Here is a 24,079-nt window from a genome sequence, read left to right on the forward strand (position 1 = left end):
TGGGAAGAGAAAAGAGTTTAAAAGGTAAACTAGACTTTCTGCCTCCTCAAGTTGCATTCCACATCCAAATGTCATCACTTAATATCGATAGACATTTGTGTGAAATTGTCATAATTAGCAGGTGGATTCTTGAGTGAAAAACTCATTTTAGGGGAGGTCACGGTGTTCTTTCGACAACCAAATTCTAATCAGTTCAACCTCAAGTGGCAGTGGACCTTTTGTACCAATTTCTTTAGAAATGTGCGCAAGACGTTCACGTTTACGAGAAAGAACCAGAAGGGCGGACAACCTGAAAACCAACAGGAGGTTTGGGAGATTTAGAAGATGCGAGTGCACCAGACCTCTGTAGTGGCTTCTAGCACAGCACACCACAATCTACCACACAACCGTAAGAGATAAAGTGGTGCATTGTGGGTAATGTAGGTAAGAGTAATGCAGGAGGCTCATGACTTTTTCAGGCGAGTGGATAAAGGCAGCCAGTGTGTGTGTATGTGTGTGTGTGTATGTGTGTGTGTGTGTGTGTGTGTGTAAGCCGTGGAGGATGAGGCTGAGTCAGGAAGGTTCAAAGTATCTGTACAAAAAGAAAGAAAGAAAAAACCCTGTGCAGGTCAAACTGCATGTTCTCCTGAATGCGCAGAGTGCTTCTGTCCGGCTGCAGCCGTCACATCCAGTGCTGAGTGGGCAGGAACCAGATGAAGGTCACTCCAATAAAAAAAGAGAACTGGTACAGAGCCTTTCAAACATACTGACCAGGAAGCACATGTCTTGCTGCTGCATTTAAATCATCAATCTCCAGAAGAGCCGCTTAAAGCTTCCCCTTTATAACCTCACCATGTACAAATAAAAAAGCATTGAATTAAAGGTCTTTCATTGCAGGGCTTCGAACTATCAGCCGAGCCGAAGATTTAACAATGTGTTAACACTAATGTCCCCATGTCCTTAATTACAGCAGGTGGGACTCCAATCCACACAATGCCTTCACATCCACGGTTAATCATCTGTAGATGACGCAGAAACCTGTCCAGCAGCTGAAGACATCTGGAGATATTTTCCCCACAGATGGACATTTGTATAAAGGTTTGTTTCTGTTGGATAAGGACGACCTCGCCATCTGGTTGGATTATTCCAGAGCAGGGTTCAGAAACACGGTTTGTTGGATTATTCACAAAACAGCCAGAACAACAAATACTCAAATAAAGTTTCTGCTTATTTGACTCTTCTGCTGAGCACCGGGGGCGTAGTAGCAGAACCCCGGAGTGTCGCACCGCGGTGAAGTTGTTGGGTTTGTTTTATAATTTTTCTTTTTGTCTTGTCATTTCCTGTTTTATTTTGAAATAGTAACTCTCCTCTCGTTTCAGGTTCCTTGTCCTTCCTCATGTGTCACCTGTCTGATTGTCATCCCTGATTCCTGATTGTGTCCACCTGTCTCCACTTCCCTCATGTGTACTTATAGTCGGCGTCTCCCTTGTCCTGTGCCAGTGTGTTCGTTTCTGTCCTTGTGTCCCCTCTAGCCCTGCGGTCCCTCTAGCCCTGCGGTCCCTCTAGCCCTGCGGTCCTTCTAGCCCTGCGGTCACTCTAGCCCTGCGGTCCTTCTAGCCCTGCGGTCACTCTAGCCCTGCGGTCCCTCTAGCCCTGCGGTCACTCTAGCCCTGCGGTCACTCTAGCCCTGCGGTCCTTCTAGCCCTGCGGTCACTCTAGCCCTGCGGTCACTCTAGCCCTGCGGTTCTTCTAGCCCTGCGGTCACTCTAGCCCTGCGGTCCTTCTAGCCCTGCGGTCACTCTAGCCCTGCGGTCCTTCTAGCCCTGCGGTCACTCTAGCCCTGCGGTCCTTCTAGCCCTGCGGTCACTCTAGCCCTGCGGTCCCTCTAGCCCTGCGGTCCCTCTAGCCCTGCGGTCCTTCTAGCCCTGCGGTCACTCTAGCCCTGCGGTTCTTCTAGCCCTGCGGTCACTCTAGCCCTGCGGTCCTTCTAGCCCTGCGGTCACTCTAGCCCTGCGGTCCTTCTAGCCCTGCGGTCACTCTAGCCCTGCGGTCCCTCTAGCCCTGCGGTCACTCTAGCCCTGCGGTCCCTCTAGCCCTGCGGTCACTCTAGCCCTGCAGTCCTTCTAGCCCTGCGGTCACTCTAGCCCTGCGGTCCTTCTAACCCTGCGGTCACTCTAGCCCTGCGGTCCTTCTAGCCCTGCGGTCACTCTAGCCCTGCGGTCCCTCTAGCCCGCGTCCCCTCCAGCCCTGCAGTCCCTCTAGTCCTGCCATTGTACCAACTCTTGAAATACCAAGCCATCGTTTCCGTTTTCATTGGATTCCTCCCAGAGAGTGATTTTGATTTTGTAAGTTTTTGTGTCTTAGATTTAGGTTGTTTGTTAAAGTTTTCATAGTCTTTTGTTTCCTCCGTAAGGAGTGATTTTGGTTTAGATAATCTTTCGTAGTGCCTCCAGTTTTTAAGGAGTGTTTTTGTTTTCCTCCAAGAGTGGAGTGATCTTTGTTTTTTGATAATCTTTTATAGCCCTGCTTTTTCCTTTTTGGAGAGTCAGTCTTACAAATAAACTTTACCTGGAAGACCCTCCATTTGTGTCCTGCGTTCTGCCTGGACGTGACACGGAGGCTGGGCTACCACTACACCTGTGTCGTATCAGTCAGTAGGATCTATACGCCATATTCTGAGTTTTTTTTATGTGTGAGAAAGTCTTTCCAAAGCAGTGAATAACTTTGTGGAACAATTAACAAAAAAAACAACATAGCCTCAGACTTTGTCAGGTTTAGTCGGGAGTCTGAGCGACATCATCAAATACATCAAAGACTTTCACCCAGGAAACCACTGTTTTTGTGAAAACCAATAGTTCACTTACATCTCATACGTAAAGAAGCCGACTTTACTACGAAAAAAACATACTTATTTCACCAGAATTGTGAGTTTTTCCTGAACCTAACCAAGTGTTTTTGATGCCTTAATCTAAACATGTTGGTTGGTCCCAGTTTGAAGCGTAAGAGGACTGACAAAGCTGCCATAGTCGACACCATGGGAGGTGACCGCGTTAGGGAGGCATGGGAGGCGGTCCGGTCCGGATGCAGGTCTGTGTTTTTGGCATTGTAAGCTTCTGCAAACCTCGGATACGTTGAAAGTTTTTGTATTCGTAGCCAGGGGGACGGGCGTAGTTATTGATACATGGTACATTAAAACAAGACAACGTATGAAGTCAAATCTATGTTGTCACTCAAAGAGCTTTGATTGGCTACAGGACTGCTGCACACAAATGTTTTTTGTATTAAACTACCAACTCCCTTATTATTTTGGCCTATCATGGCAGAGAGGTGTCCAACAGGGATCAATACTATGTCCCCCTGCTCTTTTCTTTACATACAAATCATATTTTTCAACCGTTCTAAAAGCTGGAAGTCATCTTCCTCGAAACAACTCAGTCTTAATAAGCAAATATACAAAAGTACACGACAGACACAATTATGGGAAAAAAAAAGACATAAGCAGATTGGTGGTTATCGTGCATGCATGCTGATAATTATTTATGTGCATAAATTATGTATATGTGTGTGTATATATATATATATATATATATATATATATATATATATATATATATATATATATATATATATTAAATAAAGACAGAGGAACTGTACAATGCAACTGTTGACTCAATAAAATGTGGACGCATTAAGAATTGTTCCTGTACGGTGATGAGGAATGTGCGTCCTCGTGCGCCTGTGTGTGAATAAATTAATAAATTAATTTACATCCCCGTCTGTGGACAGGAGATGTGAGGACAGCGTGCACCTCCACGTCTGTGGACAGGAGATGTGAGGACAGCGTGCACCTCCACGTCTGTTGACAGGAGATGTGAGGACAGCGTGCACCTCCACGTCTGTTGACAGGAGATGTGAGGACAGCGTGCACCTCCACGTCTGTTGACAGGAGATGTGAGGACAGCGTGCACCTCCACGTCTGTTGACAGGAGATGTGAGGACAGCGTGCACCTCCACGTCTGTTGACGTATTTTTGGATGGCCGCTATGGCTGCATGCTTAAGAACCTCTCGTGGTTTATTTTTGTGACTCACACAATTGTTAAACTGTGGTGCTGCACTGCTACTATTATTATTATTATTATTATTATTATTATTATTCTTCGTCACATTTCTATTATTATTACTGATATCATCGCAAGCTTGTATTGTTGTTATTATTCTACTATATCCACTGCTGCTGTTATTGTTATAATCATTATTCTGCTCACTACTCTCCTTATACAAATCTTTTGTGTGTATGAATGTGCAATATGCATTGAATGTGTTCTGTCCATCCTGACCGAGGGAGCCTCCTCTTGGGTTTTGTTCCTGTTCCGATGTGAGGGTCAGAGGTCAGAGGATGTGTACGGATCTTACCCAAAATGTTCTGGATGTTTTGTTTGCTCCTTGTCTTTCTATTTAGTTTAGTTCTGTTTGTCTATGCCCTATGTAAAGCGTCTTTGAGTGTCTACAGCGCTAAATAAAGTATTATTATTATTATTATAAAGCCCACACTTTGTTATTGTTTGGCTAACAGCTGACAGAACGCACAGGACACACCCACTCTCTTGGAGCAAAGCCTGGTGAGAGACCCGCACCTTTCTAGGTAAATTTACACATCTTAAGTTACAGGCAAAAACAAATGTGAGCTCCAAATCATGCAAACATTCAAATCTCTTCTGGTTAAATATGAAAAAAGTCCCTGAAATATTGCGTCCAGGAGGAATAATAAAGCTGCGGGGCTACTAAAAGGTCAAAACGCCCACAGGGCAGCTTTAATAAGAAGGCTCAACTCGATGTGCACTACTCCATCAAGTGATGTGAAGGTGCTTTATTTCACTGCTCTATAAACTCTATTAGTGGGTTTTTGTAAAAATAATTTTCAGGAGCAACATAATGTTCCAGGGGGGGTCCATGAAATGTTTTCGGATTCATTCATAAAAATTGTGGTTATATAGTTTTCTATTATTTTATTTTGTACAAAAGGCTTCATAAAAATAAAAAAATTACATTTGTTTAATATATATTAGTTATAGATATCTATAACTCTAGAAATCTGAAAATATGTAAAATAAAGTTCTAATATAATTGTTCTTGGGTTGTTTATTCACATACAATAAAAAAAAAAAACTAAGATTGTAGAAGGTAAAAAATAAAAACTGGCAACAGTTTCCTAAGAGCACAGTTGTCTTTCATCTGTACTGGATATTAATAAATGACTCCTGCCTCACAGCTATATACCATTTATTAGCCAGAGTGATTGGACCTGAGAATACTTTCCAATCATGTGCACAACCCACCCGACATTAAAGAGAAAGTCATTTCCCGCATCGAGCCGAGAGCAGAGTGCATCGCCTCTCTGCGGAGAACCATTAGTGGCTTTGTGGAAATGAAGCTGCACTTCTCCTCCGACTGGTTCCCCCTGCACATCTACGACAGGATCTAATAACACCGTCCAAGAGGTTCGATCTACTGGTTCTTGAAGCGTGACGTGGCAACAACAACAACAGAGAATTCAGACAACTTTCCTTCACCTCCATCTCTTCATTCCCTTATCAATAATAAATGCTTTCTCTCTGTGCTGGAGTAAATTATGGGGTTTCCACTGCGGGGGAGGAAATGCTTTTCATCCACGAGGGCAGCAGGCTGTCTCCTCTAAACCACAGGCTGCAAATAATAAACCACAGGCTGCAAATAATAAGTGGACGTCACCCGTTGGTTTGCGTACTGGTGTTTGGAAGCTGTCGCCATCTTGGATTATGGCGTGTTGTTTTCTTTGCAACCGGTAAATGGAAGTTACCATTTTTAGAATGTGGAGGAGTGACGTAGAGACGTTGTATACATCTCTGGTAGCGGCAGCGATCTGTCAATCACCTTGTAGCCCCGCCCTAAAGCATACTCCGCTTTATGGTCTGTCGGACTCTAAATGACCATAATTTACTAAATGAACATCATGCTGTATTGAAGAAGACTTGAAACTAGAGATTGAGACCAAAAACTAATGTTTACAATGTTTACTCGGAATAAATCAAGAGAGAAGAGTCATTTATATAGACTTTTATACAACCAGAGGAGTCGCACCCTGGTGGTCAGGAGAGAGAATGCAGCTTTAACACATGAAGCATAGACTTCTATACAACCAGAGGAGTCGCCCCCTGGTGGTCAGGAGAGAGAATGCAGCTTTAATACATGAAGCATAGACTTCTATACAACCAGAGGAGTCGCCCCCTGGTGGTCAGGAGAGAGAATGCAGCTTTAACACATGAAGCATAGACTTCTATACAACCAGAGGAGTCACCCCCTGGTGGTCAGGAGAGAGAATGCAGCTTTAACACATGAAGCATAGACTTCTATACAACCAGAGGAGTCACCCCCTGGTGGTCAGGAGAGAGAATGCAGCTTTAACACATGAAGCATAGACTTCTATACAACCAGAGGAGTCGCCCCCTGGTGGTCAGTAGAGAGAATGCAGCTTTAACACATGAAGCATAGACTTCTATACAACCAGAGGAGTCGCCCCCTGGTGGTCAGTAGAGAGAATGCAGCTTTAGGACATGAAGCATAGACTTCTATACAACTAGAGGACTCACCCCCTGGTGGTCAGTAGAGAGAATTAAGGTTTTAAGACACTTCCGCATTGGATAGAACCCCTAACCCTGCCTCCTGGTCTGGACCAAACTGCCACCTTAAGCAGCTCCCATGCAACAATATTTTCCTTTTTCCTAAACCTTCCTTTCCAGAGGGGTTTGTTCCTACTGACTGAGATTAGTTGAGATTCCCCTCAACTAATGCTAACAAAACCTGGAACACAAACTAATATATTTCTGGCCGACACAAACATGAAGCTGTAGTAAACCTGTTTCAGGAGTAACAAGCTGCTGCTCGAGTCACATGACCATGAACTCGGGGCCAATCGGTGACGGGTGGCATGCTGCTGTTTGTACTCACAGCTGTGCTGGCTGCAGCCTGTTTGGATTCTTCGGTGAGAAACGTCAACATCAGCTCCACCTTCTGCTTCTCCTCCTCGCTGATGTAGTCGGTGTCTGTTGGTGGAAAAGCACACGCACACATGCACACACACACACACACACACACACTATAAGAGGTGTTGGACCTGTTGGATGGGTGGAGTCCATTATGTTGACATTCTGTGTTTTGTACGTTACATCAAACAGAATCACTGCAGATTTTGACAAAATATAAAACTGATGAAGACACTGAAGCATCATCACTTATTGCATCTCAAGATAGACAATGAACTGTGACCGTTGTAATTTAAAGTTTGGCGACATGAACGAATGGCACAATACAACTGGCGCAACAGAGTATAATTAATATAGATATTAATATATGGACACTGTTTGTTCAGGGTAATGGTTTTACTTTTTTTTTTTAAATACAACATAAAAGCTATTATTGACGATTGTTCGGCTTCTAGATTTGACAAACTGCTGAGAGAAACACACAAAAAATTAAATATATGAAATATGAATATAAAGTTGAAATCGTCCTTAAAGGGATTTAACACCCGAAAACGCTCCCCGCGTAAGATGATCCGAGGGCAGATACGAGATCAGTGAGAGACGGCGAATCTGCAAATGATGACATCTGGGAAACACTCAGAGATCCAGTTTCAGCTGAAGCACCCAATATAAACCACAAACATGAAAAAAACAAAGAAAAGGTTTGTTGCTGTTCTCCGATTGCAACAAAACAACGCAAATAATCCAGCTCTCGTTATTTATTTCATGAGCGGCATCCGATTCCGTTCAGAATCGCTTCGTCATGGTGGGCTGAGAAGTCTTTGAGATACCAGTGGATATGCTAACCTCAAGCTGGGAGAAGAACATGAAGTGTAATGGCCACCATAAAGAGCCCACTTTGTGCCCTCCATGAAGATGGGGGGGTCGTTGCCCGTTGACCCTGCAGGACACTGAGATCAGTGCTGGAGTCAGGATGGAGGGCAGGGAGCTGGAACAACTGATCTCTCATCAGGTCAATAATTCAATTCAATTCAGTTTATTTTGTATAGCCCAATATCACAAATTACAAATTGTCCTCAGAGAACTTTACAATCTGTACACATACGACATCCCTGACCTTTGACCTCACATCTGATCAGGAAAAACTCCCCAAAAATAACCTTTGACAGGGAAAAAAGTGAAGAACCCTTCAGGAGAGCAACAGAGGAGGATCCCTCTCCCCGGATGGACAGATGAATAGATGTCATGTGACCAGATGAACAGAGTTACAGAGTTACATAAACACATTACATGAATATGACAATGTATGAATGGAACTCCAATCCATGAAACAGAAGAAGGTAGAGAGGAGGGGGGCGGGGCATCAGCAGGGCCAATGGGAGGCCGGCTCACCAGGCATCAGACACCTCCAGGTCCAATGGACCCTATGAGATGTGAAGTCAGAACAACTCCAGGGAGGAAGCAGAGTTAAGGTGCAATGGAGAGATGTAAATTCATCCATAAGGAGAGAGAGAAGAGGAGATAGGTGCTCAGTGTATCCTAAAACATCCCCCAGCAGCCTATAAGCCTATAGCAGCATATCAAGGGGCTGGACCAGGGCAAACCTGATTCAGCCCTAACTATAAGCACTATTAAACAGGAAAGTCTTAAGTCTATTCTTAAATGAGGTGACTGTGTCTGCCTCCCGGACTTAAAGTGGAAGCTGGTTCCATAAAAGAGGAGCTTGATAACTGAAGGCTCTGGCTCCCATCCTAATTTTTTGGACTCTAGGAACCACGAGTAGCCCCGCATTTAGTGAGCAGCTCTCTAGTGGGGCAATATGGTACTACAAGCTCCATAAGATATGATGGTGCATCACCAATCAAAGCTTTGTAGGTGAGGAGAAGAATTTTAAATGTGATTCTTGATTTTACAGGGAGCCAGTGCAGAGCAGCTAATACAGGAGTCATGTGATCTCTTTTCTTAGTTTTTGTGAGTACACGAGCTGCAGCATTCTGGATCAACTGGAGGGACTTAAGATACTTATTAGAGCAGCCTGATAATAAGGAGTTGCAGTAATCTAGTCTGGAAGTAACAAACGTGAACCAGCTTTTCTGCATCTTTTTGAGACAAGATGTGCCTGATTTTTGAAATGTTACGTAGATGAAAATATGCAATCCTTGAGATTTGCTTAACGTGGGAGTTAAAGGACAAGTCTCTGTCAAAGATAACGCCGAGATTCTTTACAGTGGTGTTGGATGCCAGGGCAATGCCATCTACAGAAACCACATAGACCAGATCATTGAAATTAATTAATTAAGTAACTTCAGTTTTATCTGAGTTTAACATCAGGAAGTTGCAAGTCATCCATGTTTTTATGTCTTTAAGACATGCTTGAATTTTAGCGAGCTGGTTGGTCTCCTCTGGTTTGATCGATAGATATAATTGAGTATCAGGTCAGGTCAGGTCAGGTATGGGGGCATCCGCCAAGACAGCGCGTTGCTGCGTCCACCTTCCGACGGTACTCCCGGGGTCTCCCAGCCCCATCCCACCGAATTAACAATCAAACTGACGAAGCCACGAGGCACATGGGCGACCCCGATGTCTCCTCCACCCAACAGGGTCTCTCAAAGAGAGAATCCTGTGGGCCGGGTTAGCCTCAGGGAATCGTGGCACATGCCCATAGTGCCGCAGCTGGCGCTCTCGTATAATGCAGGTAACATACCTGATTGAGTATCATCTGCATAGCAATGAAAGTTTATGGAGTGTTTCCTGATAATGTTGCCCAAAAGAAGCATATATAAAAGGTAAATAAAATTGATCTAAGCACAGAACCTTGTGGAACTCCGTGATTAACGTTGATGGTCATTGAGGCTTCATCGTTTACAAATACAAATTGAGATTGATCTGATAAATAGGATTTAAACCAACTTAGTGCGGTACCTGAAATGCCAATCGACTGATCCAGTCTCTGTAATAGGATGTCATGATCAATGGTGTCGAACGCAGCACTAAAGTCTAACAAAACGAGTACAGAGATGAGTCCTTTATCAGCACTAAGGTCTAACAAGACCAGTACGGAGATGAGTCCTTTATCAGCACTAAGGTCTAACAAGACCAGTACAGAGATGAGTCCTTTATCAGCACTAAGGTCTAACAAGACCAGTACAGAGATGAGTCCTTTATCAGCACTAAGGTCTAACAAGACCAGTACAGAGATGAGTCCTTTATCAGCACTAAGGTCTAACAAGACCAGTACAGAGATGAGTCCTTTATCAGCACTAAGGTCTAATAATACCAGTACAGAGATGAGTCCTTTATCAGCACTAAGGTCTAACAAGACCAGTACAGAGATGAGTCCTTTATCAGCACTAAGGTCTAACAAAACAAGTACAGAGATGAGTCCATTATCAGCACTAAGGTCTAATAAGACCAGTACAGAGATGAGTCCTTTATCAGCACTAAGGTCTAACAAGACCAGTACAGAGATGAGTCCTTTATCAGCACTAAGGTCTAACAAAACAAGTACAGAGATGAGTCCATTATCAGCACTAAGGTCTAACAAGACCAGTACAGAGATGAGTCCTTTATCAGCACTAAGGTCTAACAAGACCAGTACGGAGATGAGTCCTTTATCTGATGCATTAGGAGGTCATTTGTAATCTTCACCAGTGCTGTCTCTGTGCTGTGGTGTTTTCTAAATCCTGACAAACTCCTCAAATAAACTATTCTGATGTAGGAAGTCGCACAACTGATCTGCGACTACTTTCTCAAGGATCTTAGAGAGGAAGGGAAGGTTAGAGATCGGTCTGTAGTTAGCCAACACCTCTGGATTAAGAGTGGTCTTCTTCAGGAGAGGTTTAATTACAGCTACTTTGAAGGAATGTGGTACATGGCCTGTTAGCAAAGACACATTAACAATATCCAACAGAGAGGTGCCAATTAAAGGCAACACGTCTTTAAGCAGCCTCGTTGGGATGGGGTCTAAGAGACAGGTAGACGGTTTAGAAGTAGAAACCGTTGAAGACAATTGGTCTAGGTTAATGGGAGAAAAGCTATCCAAATATACACCAGGGCATAGTTAATAAAAGCAAAGTTATTTGTAACCACTCAAACTGGAGTTATCTTATCACCGGAGTACTACGACCATGAAGTACGACTTAAAGGCGTCACACAGCACTGAAACACTAGTTTTTAATTAATTCTTGAATTTTGCACATAATGCGATTAATCGCAAATCATGATCACGATTAATTTTTGTCATCTTGTCATGTCTAATATATATATATATATATATATATATACACACATACATTCAGTGTGGCTGCTGCACTGAATGTTCTCCTGCGGGCTTCTTTTTATTATTCTTTGGACCACTAAGGATCCCAAAGCGTCAAAATACATCAAAACGTGTGACCTGATCGGGAATCGTGTGAAATGAAATGAAATCGTGTGAAATGACTTATCTAAGAGATCGGACCGGCGCTTGGCCCCCAAAACGCCAAAAAACTGCGAGAAAAGACGCTAATCAACGCTAATATTTGTGCCCACAGTGACTCGCCATACTTTAAGGTAGAGAAATGATTTGAAGTTTAAAATGTTAACAAAAGGATGGCGCTTATTTGATCAATTGGACATTTTTTCATAGCTAGCACAGTTTAGATGGAATCTTTGTTTGGGTTTCGGAAGATTTCCGGGCTGTTTCAGAGTTTATAATGGGAGTGGATGGCACGAAATGTTCAGATCTAGAGTGAGAGAGCCAACTGCTAAAGTGAGAGGGAGCAACCGAAAGTCCTAAAAAATATAAAACGTATTTAGTCTCACAATGTTCACTCTTTTTATGCCATCCACAATGTTTCCCACATTTGTCAAGAGAAGCCTTAACGAGGGAGCAAGTCCACCTCTCTGCCCCATAGAGCGCCATTATATCTTTCCCTCCAAAGAGTCTTCTCACAGACACTCGGACCTGATTTCTAAATCGCTGCTAGAGACACATTTCTTACACTAGAGACACAGTTCTTACACTAGAGACACAGTTCTTACACTAGAGAGACACAGTTCTTACACTAGAGACACAGTTCTTACACTAGAGACACATTTCTTACACTAGAGACACAGTTCTTACACTAGAGACACAGTTCTTACACTACAGTCCCACCGTTCACAGTATCTGTTCATAAAGTCATCCTTCCTCTCAAAAAATATTGGCCAAAGAAACAGAGCTACAGTTAACTGACTTTTTGAGAGAGTTTGATAGGTGTTCCGTAGCTTTAACTCACTATGGCAACTTTTGATGTTGGAAGCACACAGGTTCTCATTAGTGCAGTTTGACAGACGCACACACACACACACACACACATACACAGATTCTCATTTATATGACGTTGTGGGCCACACAGACAACTGCAGGCTGCTGACTGTGTATGTCTATGTGCCGCCACATGCATGAGTGTGAACGGCAACGTGCGCGCGTGAACGGCCATGTGCGCGCGCACGTGTGTTTGTGTCTTTAAATAGATCAGAAACAGCTTGGTCAAATACACAATCCAATGGAATAGTATCATACTTTGAAAAAGGAGCAAAGTTAAAGGAACTCTCTACCACTCTCAGCCGACAGGCCAAAGCATATCAACCAACATAGGATTTGCAACAACCACATATACAAGAACAGGTAACACAAGACAACAGTAAGGTCCGTCAACTGAAACCGGAAAATACATCACTCAAATCTCTCTTGGATCATCCTTGTGTGCAGCAAACAAATCCATTTGTCATTCAGTCTCAACGCTCTCATAAAGGAAGTGACGAAACATCAGCTCTCTACCACCTACTACAAAGGCAAAATGAAATAACAACTTTGCTTATCCAACAACAAGCCTTTCATTTACTACCACCAAGAGAAATTCCATTTTTTGACGGGGATCCTCTGCAGTACAGAACATTTATAAGAGCCTTTGAACATTGTGTGGAGAATAAAGCAAGTAAAAGAGGAGACTGTCTGTATTTTTTGGAGAAATACACTAGAGGTCAACCAAAAGAGCTGGTGCGTAGCTGTCAACATATGGCTCAATGGAGGACATACAATATATGAAAGAGCTGGATATGCCAGCAAATATGAGAGCTGTGATTCTGAAGCTTCCATATAAGCTAAGAGAAAAATGGAGAGTCTCTGCATATGAGCTACTGGAAAACCTCAAACGCAGGGCACAGTTCATTGATATTGTCATATTCATCGAGCGTGAAGTCAAAATAGTGTCCGACCCAATCTTTGGCGACATTCAGAATACACCACTGCATACAGTAAGCAAACATATCAACAGGATCCAATCAGGATTGGAGCCGAGATACAAAGCAAACAGCTTTGCAACTTCTGTTACCATTGAAAAACCGGCCATGGAAGAAGCCAGAAGGCTAAAACATGATACAGGACAAGGTACTTCATCTTCAAAGAACACCAGCCTTTGTTTGTGTTGCTCTCGAGGTCACGCACTGGAGATGTGTCCACGATTGGAAGAGATGACACACAGGGACAAGATTAACTTTGTTAAGAAAAATGGAATCTGTTTTGGCTGCCTTTGCACTGGGCATATAAGCAAGGATTGCGATAGGTGCTTGACTTGCAAGGTGTGCAGCCTAAACCATCCCAGTGTTCTTCAAATCCGCTAGAGAGAGAGAGACTAGTCAATGCAGACTCAGGAAACCCAAAGGAACCGTCATTAAATAGAGCACATGTCTCTCTACACGGATGTGGTCATTCAGGGACCAGTAACGGTGATGGGATTCTACCCATCGTACCAATACAGGTGACCAAGTCATACAGACATATGCATTTTTAGATCCAGGCAGTACAGCAAAATTTTGTTCGGAAAATCTAATAAGGAGACTGAATCTGAATGGAAGGAAAACTCAAATCCACTTAAGAACCATGGGGTCAGGAGCAATGGTTTCCAGCTACATATTGACGGATTTGGAGATTTCAAGTCTCACCGGAGAAGGCTTCTATGATTTGCCAGAGGTCTATACCCAGAAGAGGATGCCTGTAAGCACTGATAACCTCATCAAAGAAGAGGATTTGGCAAAGTGGCCTTACTTAGATGGTGTAAGGGTTCCGAGAATTCAAGCTGATGTGGAGTTGTTGATAGGAACCAGCGCCTCCAAAATGCTTGAACCATGGAGAGTAATCAACAGCCATGGAAATGGACCTTATGCCATTATGACCCTATTGGGGTGGGTTATTAATGGCCCCCTTCAAAGATGCAGTAATGAGCTGTGTGGGAGTGGCTACCCCGCTGCTTCTGTTAACAGGATTTCCATAAAAACCCTTGAGGAATTGCTGAAAAATCAGTACATCCATGATTTTAATGAAAGAAACATCAGAAGACAAAATGGAGATGTCAAGAGATGATGTGAAGTTTATGGAAATCATTAATTATTCAGTTAAGCTTCATGGTGGGCACTATAGCATGAACCTTCCCTTCAAGAAGAAGACAGGTCTAGTCCTATTGGAGGACAGGTCTCAGGTAGAGAAGAAGACGTGTCTAGTCCTATTGGAGGACTGGTCTAGGAGAAGACAAGTCTAGTCCTATTGGAGGACAGGTCTATTATCAGGCTGCTCTAATAAGTCTCTTAAGTCCCTCCAGTTGATCCAGAATGCTGCAGCTTGTGTACTCACAAAAACTAAGAAAAGAGATCACATGACTCCTGTATTAGCTGCTCTGCACTGGCTCCCTGTAAAATCAAAAATCACATTTAAAATTCTTCTCCTCACCTACAAAGCCTTGATTGGTGATGCACCTTCATATCTGAAGGAGCTTGTAGTACCATATTGCCCCACAAGAGAGCTGCGCTCACTAAATGCGGGGCTACTTGTGGTTCCTAGAGTCCTAAAAAGTAGGATGGGAGCAAGAGCCTTCAGTTATCAAGCTCCTCTTTTATGGAACCAGCTTCCACTTTCAGTCCTGGAGGCAGACACAGTCACCTCATTCAAGAATAGACTTAAGACTTTCCTGTTTAATAGTGCTTATAGTTAGGGCTGAATCAGGTTTGCCCTGGTCCAGCCCCTTGATATGCTGCTATAGGCTTATAGGCTGCTGGGGGATGTTTTAGGATACACTGAGCACCTATCTCCTCTTCTCTCTCTCCTTATGGATGAATTTACATCTCTCCATTGCACCTTATTAACTCTGCTTCCTCCCCGGAGTCTTTGTGACTTCACGTCTCATAGGGTCCATTGAACCTGGAGGTGTCTGATGCTGGTGAGCCGGCCTCCCGCGGTGGCCCTGCTGATGCCCCGCCTCCTCCTCTCTACCTCCTTCTGTTTCATGGATTGGAGTTCCATTCATACATTGTCATATTCATGTAATGTGTTTATGTAACTTTGTAAATGCTGTTCATTCTGTACACATGACATCTATTCATCTGTCCATCCGGGGAGAGGGATCCTCCTCTGTTGCTCTCCTGAAGGTTTCTTCCCTTTTTTCCCTGTGAAAGGTTATTTTTGGGGAATTTTTCCTGATTCGATGTGAGGTCAAAGGTCAGGGATGCCGTATGTGTACAGATTGTAAAGCCCTCTGAGGCAAATTTGTAATTTGTGATATTGGGCTATACAAAATAAACTGAATTGAAATTGAATTGAATTGAAATAGTCCTATTGGAGGACTGGTCTCAGGTCTAGAAGAAGACAACATGGAGAACAAGGACAAAGTCCAGAACTCTGAAGAATTCTAAAGACCTATCCAGACAGGAAAGGACTGGTGTGATCTGCACAAGTGCAGACTAAGACTAGCACACTGGACAGGCCAGTGAATAAACTTTGTCTTCTACAAGAAGCTAACACATAAGTGACTTCTTACCCTTAGGGGGATTTTTTGGTTTTGTTTGTTAATTTGATTTGGGTTTATTGGCTCCATTATATAAATATGTATTTAATTGTTTATGCCCTCCTGCCATTAACAATTAGGGGCCGGTATGTTGGAGCCAAAATGGGGTTTGTTGTTTTGGGGGAAGCACTGGGTGGATGGGAACATGTAGTGTTTGAGCACAGGGTGGCACATGCACTTTGGGAGGGCATATAAGGAAGTGCCAGGTAATGGGAACAGTTGTGTTGATGGATGGGAAGCACAGTAGTTTTGATCATGCTCGTGTCAAGTCGGTGATGTTTTGTCGCGGAATAAAAAGGTAAAAAGATATACATCGCCTGGACATTGGAATTGTTTGTGGCGGAGCGCGCGTCTCCCGATTCGCCCACCTGGTGGCTCAAACCTTAAAGTTGGTTAAGGTTTTATTCTCTACACATATATAAATAATGTGAATGACAAAACAAATTCTTCTTATTATAAGTGCTGAACATGTGGGCACCGTTTGCATCGGGCCTTTTCTTTTGGTTATTACCATTTTTATGTTATTTTATGTTTCTGATCGGAGCGTCGACTTGTTTGGACGTTAATGTAAAACCCCTGTTGTTCTAATTCACTCAATCCATAATTATAATGTTTTCAAGTGCCGGCGTTATTAGTCAAATAGTTCTCAGTGAATATCAAGTAGCATTTCTGCTTCTTTTCATTTCTTCGCCAGTCATAATTCACTAAGTGGTGATAATAACAGACTCCAACATGCTGTCACCAAACAGAGCTTTTGTCCTTCTGTTACAGTCTTCCTGCCTCCTTCCCTTCTCTGCACATTCACCCTCTCACTCCAAGGCTTTCCATTTACTCCCCCGAGAACCCCTCATCCGACGGATCGCCTTTCACAGTGGGAGTGGTAGCACCTCGGTCTGGCCCGTGATATTGGCTCGTTGGACGGTTGCCATGTTGAGCTGCAGTGAGAGATTACAATCACTGCACTTGATATTGGGAGGATTATGGTGCCTGAAGACAAAGGGGATGAAACCAGACTGAACGGAGGGGAAATTAGGACTTTTTCCACTGTACATTGACGGCATACATAGCAAGAAACAGATAATAAAAGATTGGAAAGGAGAATTATGGACTCTTCTGTTGATGTCAGGAAAAGCCTTGCTGAATTCATATGGCAATCAGGGAGGGAAATACCAAATGTAAACGTTTGGCTGCTTCAAACAAATACAGGCGCGTGAACAATTACTGCAACTGCTGTAAAAATCCCCTTTTTACTGACGAACAGTTCAAGCCGACGTGTTTGGGTTGATCCTGAATGAGTCCATGAAAGTCTCAAGTCACTAGTTTGAAATTGGTTGGGACAGATTCAGAGGAATAAACACTTCTGTTTGATCCAACTGTTTGTGCTGTTGATCCAATCAACTAACATATGCTAATGAAAACATATGCTAATGAAAGCGATCTCCGGTTCTGCCGAGTGAAAATAAGTGTCTTAAAGCTGCATTATCTATACTGTCAGTGTCCACCGGGGGTGACTCATCTGGTTGTATAGAAGTCTATGCTTCATGTCTTAAAGCTGCATTCTCTCTCCTGACCACCAGGGGGCGACTCCTCTGGTTGTATAGAAGTCTATGCTTCATGTGTTAAAGCTGCATTCCCTCTACTGACCACCAGGGAGAGACTCCTCTGGTTGTATAGAAGTCTATGCTTCATGTCTTAAAGCTGCATTTTCTCTACTGACCACCAGGGGGCGACTCCTCTGGTTGTATAGAAGTCTATGCTTCATGTCTTAAAGCTGCATTCTCTCTCCTGACCACCAGGGGGCGACTCCCCTGGGGTGTATAGAAGTCTGTGCTTCATGTCTTAAAGCTGCATTATCTCTACTGACCACCAGGGGGCGACTCCTCTGGTTGTATAGAAGTCTATGCTTCATGTCTTAAAGCTGCATTCTCTCTCCTGACCACCAGGGGGCGACTCCCCTGGGGTGTATAGAAGTCTGTGCTTCATGAGTTAAAGCTGCATTCTCTCTTTTGACCACCAGGGGGCGACTCCTCTGGTTGTATAGAAGTCTATGCTTCATGTGTTAAAGCTGCATTCTCTCTCCTGACCACCAGGGGGCGACTCCTCTGTTTTTATATAAGTCTATGAGAAAATAACAACTTCTCTCTTCTAAACATTGTAAAAGTTTATGGTAAAAAAAAGAAAAACAAGATGGCGACAGCAAAATTGCCGAACACTTATAAGCAGGAAAAGACAGCGACAGCTGTTTCATGTTTTCAATTGAAAGAAGTGGATTTTTGAGAGAATAATTCTAGTTTCCACATCTGTGTGTGTGTGTGTGTTTGTGTGTGTGTGTGTGTGTGTGTGTGTGCGTGTGTGTGTGTGTGCAGACGCTGTATCCGTGTAAAGGTCATCTGTTTTCCCACACCACAAACGTCCACTCATTAACATGACTCCCACTCATCGGCTCCTCTGGGTGAGTCTGAGGAGAACGAGCGGATCTTCCATTGTCGGGTCCAGTCCCTCTGGAATTTCCTCTTATACGTCACAATTACACGTAGTGATTATTTTCTTTTCAATATCCTCTGGACTTTGGCACGGCGACAAAGGTGCAGAACTATTGCTCAATAATATTCGAGTGTGTTGGATTTTTAAATGTTTCTAAGCGTAGAAAACAAATCTAAAAAGTAACTAACTACAACTATTACATAAATGTAGTGGAGTGAAAGATACAATATTCCCCTGCGAAAAGTCATGGGAGTGCAAAAATGCATCAAATGGGAATACTTAAGTGAAGTACAAGTATCTCAAAATGCTCCATCAGTACTTGAGTGAATGTACTACAAACAGCAGCAGAGGGAGAAAAACAAATCTACTAGCTTCTTGATTTGTAGCTTTTATTTCGGTGAATAAACAATCTGCTTTAATGAGAGAGTTCTCCTCCTTGAAAAAATAGAAAAAGATAATAATACAAGGACTCCCGTGGTGTGTCAGTATTCTGGGCTTTCTTCATGGAAACAATAACGGACACACGTCACACATGAGTCACATCTTGGGGTGTAAAAATAAACGCTTGTTTGTGCACACCAAAGTCTGTATTGTTTTTTTGTGTGTGCACTTTTTCAATGGATAACGACAATGGAAACAAAGAAATAATCATTGTTTATTTGTATTACCTGCTCAAACTTAGGAACATTAAGGAACACGCTGTCGATCCAAAAGACACAAGAGTTAGACAATTATATTATATATATATATATATATATATATATATATCATACCAAAGGACAAACAAAGCAAAAGGACGTTTAAAAACAAAAACAAATGTAGGACAATACTTAACGTAAATGTTTTTATATCAATGAATCATTGAGTCGTAACTTCAATGCAGAGACATTGAAAACATATTTTTAGATTCAGTATAACTTACACATTACCCACAATGCAGCCCTCCCTCTAAAAGCTGTGTGTGTGTGTGTGTGTGTGTGTGTGTGTGTGTGTGTGTGTGTGTGTGTGTGTGTGTGTGTGTGTGTGTGTGAGAGAGAGATTGAGGTGTGTTGTGCTAGCAGCTGGCTAACGTAGCCTGAGCAGAGATGCGCAGTGGGCTACAGAGGTCTCACTTCTATCCAACTCCACACCACCAGATATTACTTCTACTTTTAAAATGTGTCGTCTTTAACTGACGGTGACTCCCCACAGCACCCTCTGGAGGTTTTACACCACTTTTGAAAACACCTAGAGTCAAGCTGATGTGTAAAAAGAAAAGAAAACACTCACATGCGTGCAGGGAGAAGTGCTTGCGTTCAGAGGACCCAGCGGTCGTGGCTGCGGCCGAAGGGATCACAGGGGCCACGCTCGACCCCAGGGGCCCGACGACCGGACGGGCGGTGGAGGAGGAGGAGGAGCCGGAGGAGTCGCCCCCTTCACCTAACAGGTGCTGGATGGAGTGGAGCTGGAAACAGGGGTCCGAGAGCAGGACGGAGGACGCCCGGGATATACTGAAGAAGAATCAGAAAGAAGAAGAAGAAGAATCAGAAGAAGAAAGAAGAAGAAGAAAAGAGAAGAAGACGAAGAAAGAAGAAGAATCAGAAGGGAAGAAGAAGAAGGAAGAATCAGAAGAAGAAAGAAGAATCAGAAGAAGAAAGAAGAATCAGAAGAAGAATCAGCAAAAAAGAAACAAAGAGAGCAAATATGACTTCCCCGGTCCTGTTTTTTTCCTTCTTTTTCCCCAATACTAATAGCGATCATTGATGATCCATATTAACAGAGGGTCTAAACACTGGTTGGTTGTACAAAGTCACATGATCAGAGAAACATCATGATCTACTGATCACACTGATCACATGATCTACCGATCACATGAACAAATGATTTACCGATCACATGTTCTCCTCATCACATGTTCTACTGATCACGTGATCTACTGATCACATGAATTACTAATCACATGTTCTAATGATCAATTGATCTACTGATCACATGAACTATTGATCTACCGATCACACGATCTACCGATCACATGAATTACTGACCACATGCTCTACTAATCACATGTTCTAATGATCAATTGATCTACTGATCACATGTTCTATTGATCTACCGATCACACGTTCTACCGATCACACGATCTACCGATCACACGATCTACCGATCACACGTTCTACCGATCACACGATCTACCGATCACACGATCTACCGATCACACGTTCTACCGATCACACGATCTACCGATCACACGTTCTACCGATCACACGATCTACCGATCACACGTTCTACCGATCACACGTTCTACCGATCACACGATCTACCGATCACACGTTCTACCGATCACACGTTCTACCGATCACAAGATCTACCGATCACACGTTCTACCGATCACAAGATCTACCGATCACACGTTCTACCGATCACACGTTCTACCGATCACACGTTCTACCGATCACACGATCTACCGATCACACGTTCTACCGATCACACGTTCTACCGATCACACATCATGATCTACTGATATTTACTCTGACGGTTAAACGGTGTCACTAGTCTGAGGTTCCTCTCCTCTTGGACACAGTCACACTAAACTAGATGGAGATCAGCTCTCTGATTGGCCGGGCTCGATCAGAACCCCAAAAAGCAAAAGTCAGACGGGAAAATGTTGTTTAGCAGCAAAGATCTGAATACGAGAGCAACAAACAAACAAACAAACAAACAAACAGATAAACATAGAAAACAACATCTCACAGTAAAGAAATGTTTTTTCTTGGAAACGGAATAAATACTGTTTTTATTTCTGTTTTCACACAAACGGAGAAGAAACTCGATCTCACACATCAGACGTGATGGAGAACCTCATCTTTCATATGTCTGCCTCCTTCCTCCACCCTCCCCCCGCTCTTCTCTCTCCTCCTTTCCTGTCTCCTCCCCCAACACTCCCTCTCTCCTCCATCCCTCTCTCCTTCCCCAACGTTCACTCTCTCCTCTCCCCATCTTCTCTCTCCACCTTTCCTCTCTCATACTCTCCACCTGCCCTCTCTCCTCCATCCCTCTCTCCTCCCCCAACGCTCCCTCTCTCCTCCATCCCTCTCTCCTTCCCCAACGTTCACTCTCTCCTCTCCCCATCTTCTCTCTCCACCTTTCCTCTCTCATACTCTCCACCTGCCCTCTCTCCTCCATCCCTCTCTCCTCCCCCAACGCTCCCTCTCTCCTCCATCCCTCTCTCCTTTACCAAAGTTCTCTCTCTCCTCTCCCCATCTTCTCTCTCCACCTTTCCTCTCTCATACTCTCCACCTGCCCTCTCTCCTCCATCCCTCTCTCCTCCCCCAACGCTCCCTCTCTCCTCCATCCCTCTCTCCTTCCCCAACGTTCACTCTCTCCTCTCCCCATCTTCTCTCTCCACCTTTCCTCTCTCATACTCTCCACCTGCCCTCTCTCCTCCATCCCTCTCTCCTCCCCCAACGCTCCCTCTCTCCTCCATCCCTCTCTCCTTTACCAAAGTTCTCTCTCTCCTCTCCCCATCTTCTCTCTCTCCACCTTCCCTCTCTCCTACTCTCCACCTCCCCTCTCTCCTTCCCCCACCACGCAATCCAACTTGTGTGCATCAATCTTTTATCGCGGGGCTTCCCACAAGACCCACCTCCCACTCACTCACCCTCTCCGTCTCTCTCTACTCTCCCTTTTGAGTCTTCTGATGGATCTCTCTCTTTCTCTCTCTGACTATTTCTGAGTATCAAAGCTGCTGCGATGCTAGAGGTGGTGTAGTGAGTACTGCGACTACTTCTGACCCCCACCCATTGTACTTTATACTCTTACCTTTTAATCCCCTCCATTCATCCGACAGCTGTTGTTACAAATTAACTCAAAAACTGATGATAATTTAGTTCATAAACTTGCACCACCTTCATGCTAAAATGCTCAAATGTTGCATTCAGAGTAATTCTCTCTGCAGATATTTGAACATTTTAACGTCACCAGTAATTAATACTCAACCCAAATGCGAGTAAAGAATCTATGCTTGTGAATAAAATGAGTTGCTGAAATACATATTAATATTCTGTTATTCTTGTTTCCACATGAGTAACTCTTTTTTAATGTCTGTCCAGGGACTACAGACTTAAACTCTGGTGCATTTACAGCAATGTTTTACTAAATGAAACCAACAAATTAAATTAAATAAGCCGACTTCGCTCCAAACTTTCGTCACTACAACGCGTACGTTTTCGCTTGGCATTGGGCGACGATCTTTGATCCGTGCTCGACCCTCTAGTTCAACCGCCATTGGTAGCGGTACCAGCCATGCTGCTGCTAATCGACCCGGGAAACAGCAGAGGAGGATAACCGTAAAGAGGGTCTGCACACCGCTCAGCCGAAGAAGGAAAGATGTAGTATTAAAAGACCCTCCACAGATAAGTGTGTGAGGTGAATACAACCAGATGTTACATTGTTTTCAGATGATAGTGCATCTCATGGCTTTCTGGTGCATTATCAAAATATTGCCGCTACTGAGAGTGTATTTGACCCTTTTAGCTTGTAGAAGGTTCTCTTTTTACGAAGAGATTTAATTTGAGTACACAGAACAAAAGAAACACTGTTCAGCTGCTTAACCAGGCCGATGACCGAAAGAGGCAAAAATCCCTCTGAATGAATCCCCATCGACGGAAAAAGAAACTGGAAGCTTGGATTCAAATAGCAATGGCTTCCAGTTGCAGTGTTTCACAATCAACAGTCTGAAACCTCTTCAATCCGACCGCGGAGAGGTCAGACAGCAGAGAGAAGAACTCAGGGTACCAGCCGAGGGTCACCGACTGGAATGGACTGGAAAACTAATTCAAAAGCAAAGTTCAACAGTTTTTCGGCCAAAATCGAGTAAATTGAAGTTTGAATTAAAAAATATTTCAAATGTATATAATGCATTTGGTGTGTGGATTTCACAGTATTTAAAAAAAATCTCTGTTAAAGAACAAAAACATCAAGATAACAGGTGCCTTCTGATAGGTCGCCCCTGTCCGTCACAGGAGGAATCCAGAGGGAACACCGTGGAAAACACCGGTGACATTTTCCACCAGAACCCACTTTGACCTTTTCATCACAGCAGCCGCGACACTTCCCGGGGAGAGATTGTTCGTCCTGTCTTCACATGCTCGTCCTCTACCTCGGCCTCTCTCCTCTACGCAGACCGGAGGGAGGTGGGGGAGGGGACACGACATCTTGCGATAGAATCCATTGGTAAGAAAAGCAGAGTGAGTCACAGCGAACAAGCTGGAAAATGTCACAGGCTGTGTTTCAAAGCCATTGTGTGTTTCCTCTTTTTTTTATTACAAACCGACAAAAGGGCAACGTGTTTAGACTGACGGGGCTCATTGTACGCGGACCAGGAAGACTCGGACGGGAATGAATGGTGAGGAAGAAAAAGACGTCCGCACGTCGAACCCCCATCGGATGTTCTCGGCCTTGTCTCCCAAAAGACAAAGTGAAATTCGTCTCATGAACCCTTTTAAGCTGAAGAAGTGTTTGTGTAGAGAGTGTGTGTGTGTGTGTGTTCTTAATCCCCTGTGGCAGGAGATCAGCATGAAACGCACACTGTGACCAAGAACCGAAGACAGCTCGTCCCCCCTCCCACACAAATACACAGTCAAACACACAGCTCTCTCCTGACCACCAGGGAGACTCCTCTGGTTGTATAGAAGTCTATGCTTCATGTATTAAAGCTGCATTCCCTCTACTGACCACCAGGGGGTGACTCCTCTGGTTGT

The 24,079-nt window shown here is 43.7% G+C and overlaps 1 protein-coding gene across 7 annotated transcripts in view; it reads right to left on the reverse strand.

Annotated features, from left to right (window-relative positions):
• Positions 1-24,079, reverse strand: part of LOC117730350 (E3 ubiquitin-protein ligase RNF123) — a 97,824-nt gene that overhangs the window by 7,758 nt on the left and 65,987 nt on the right. For all 7 annotated transcript variants that reach the window (XM_034532020.1, XM_034532021.1, XM_034532016.1 and 4 more), the window contains 2 exons: positions 19,611-19,831; positions 6,965-7,059 (listed from right to left, as the gene is read on the reverse strand). In XM_034532020.1, coding sequence (XP_034387911.1) covers positions 6,965-7,059; positions 19,611-19,831 — 316 coding nt within the window. The remainder of the gene's footprint in view (positions 1-6,964; positions 7,060-19,610; positions 19,832-24,079) is intronic.

The sequence above is a fragment of the Cyclopterus lumpus genome, chromosome 5 (genome assembly GCF_009769545.1).
Source record: "Cyclopterus lumpus isolate fCycLum1 chromosome 5, fCycLum1.pri, whole genome shotgun sequence".
NCBI lineage: Eukaryota > Metazoa > Chordata > Actinopteri > Perciformes > Cyclopteridae > Cyclopterus > Cyclopterus lumpus.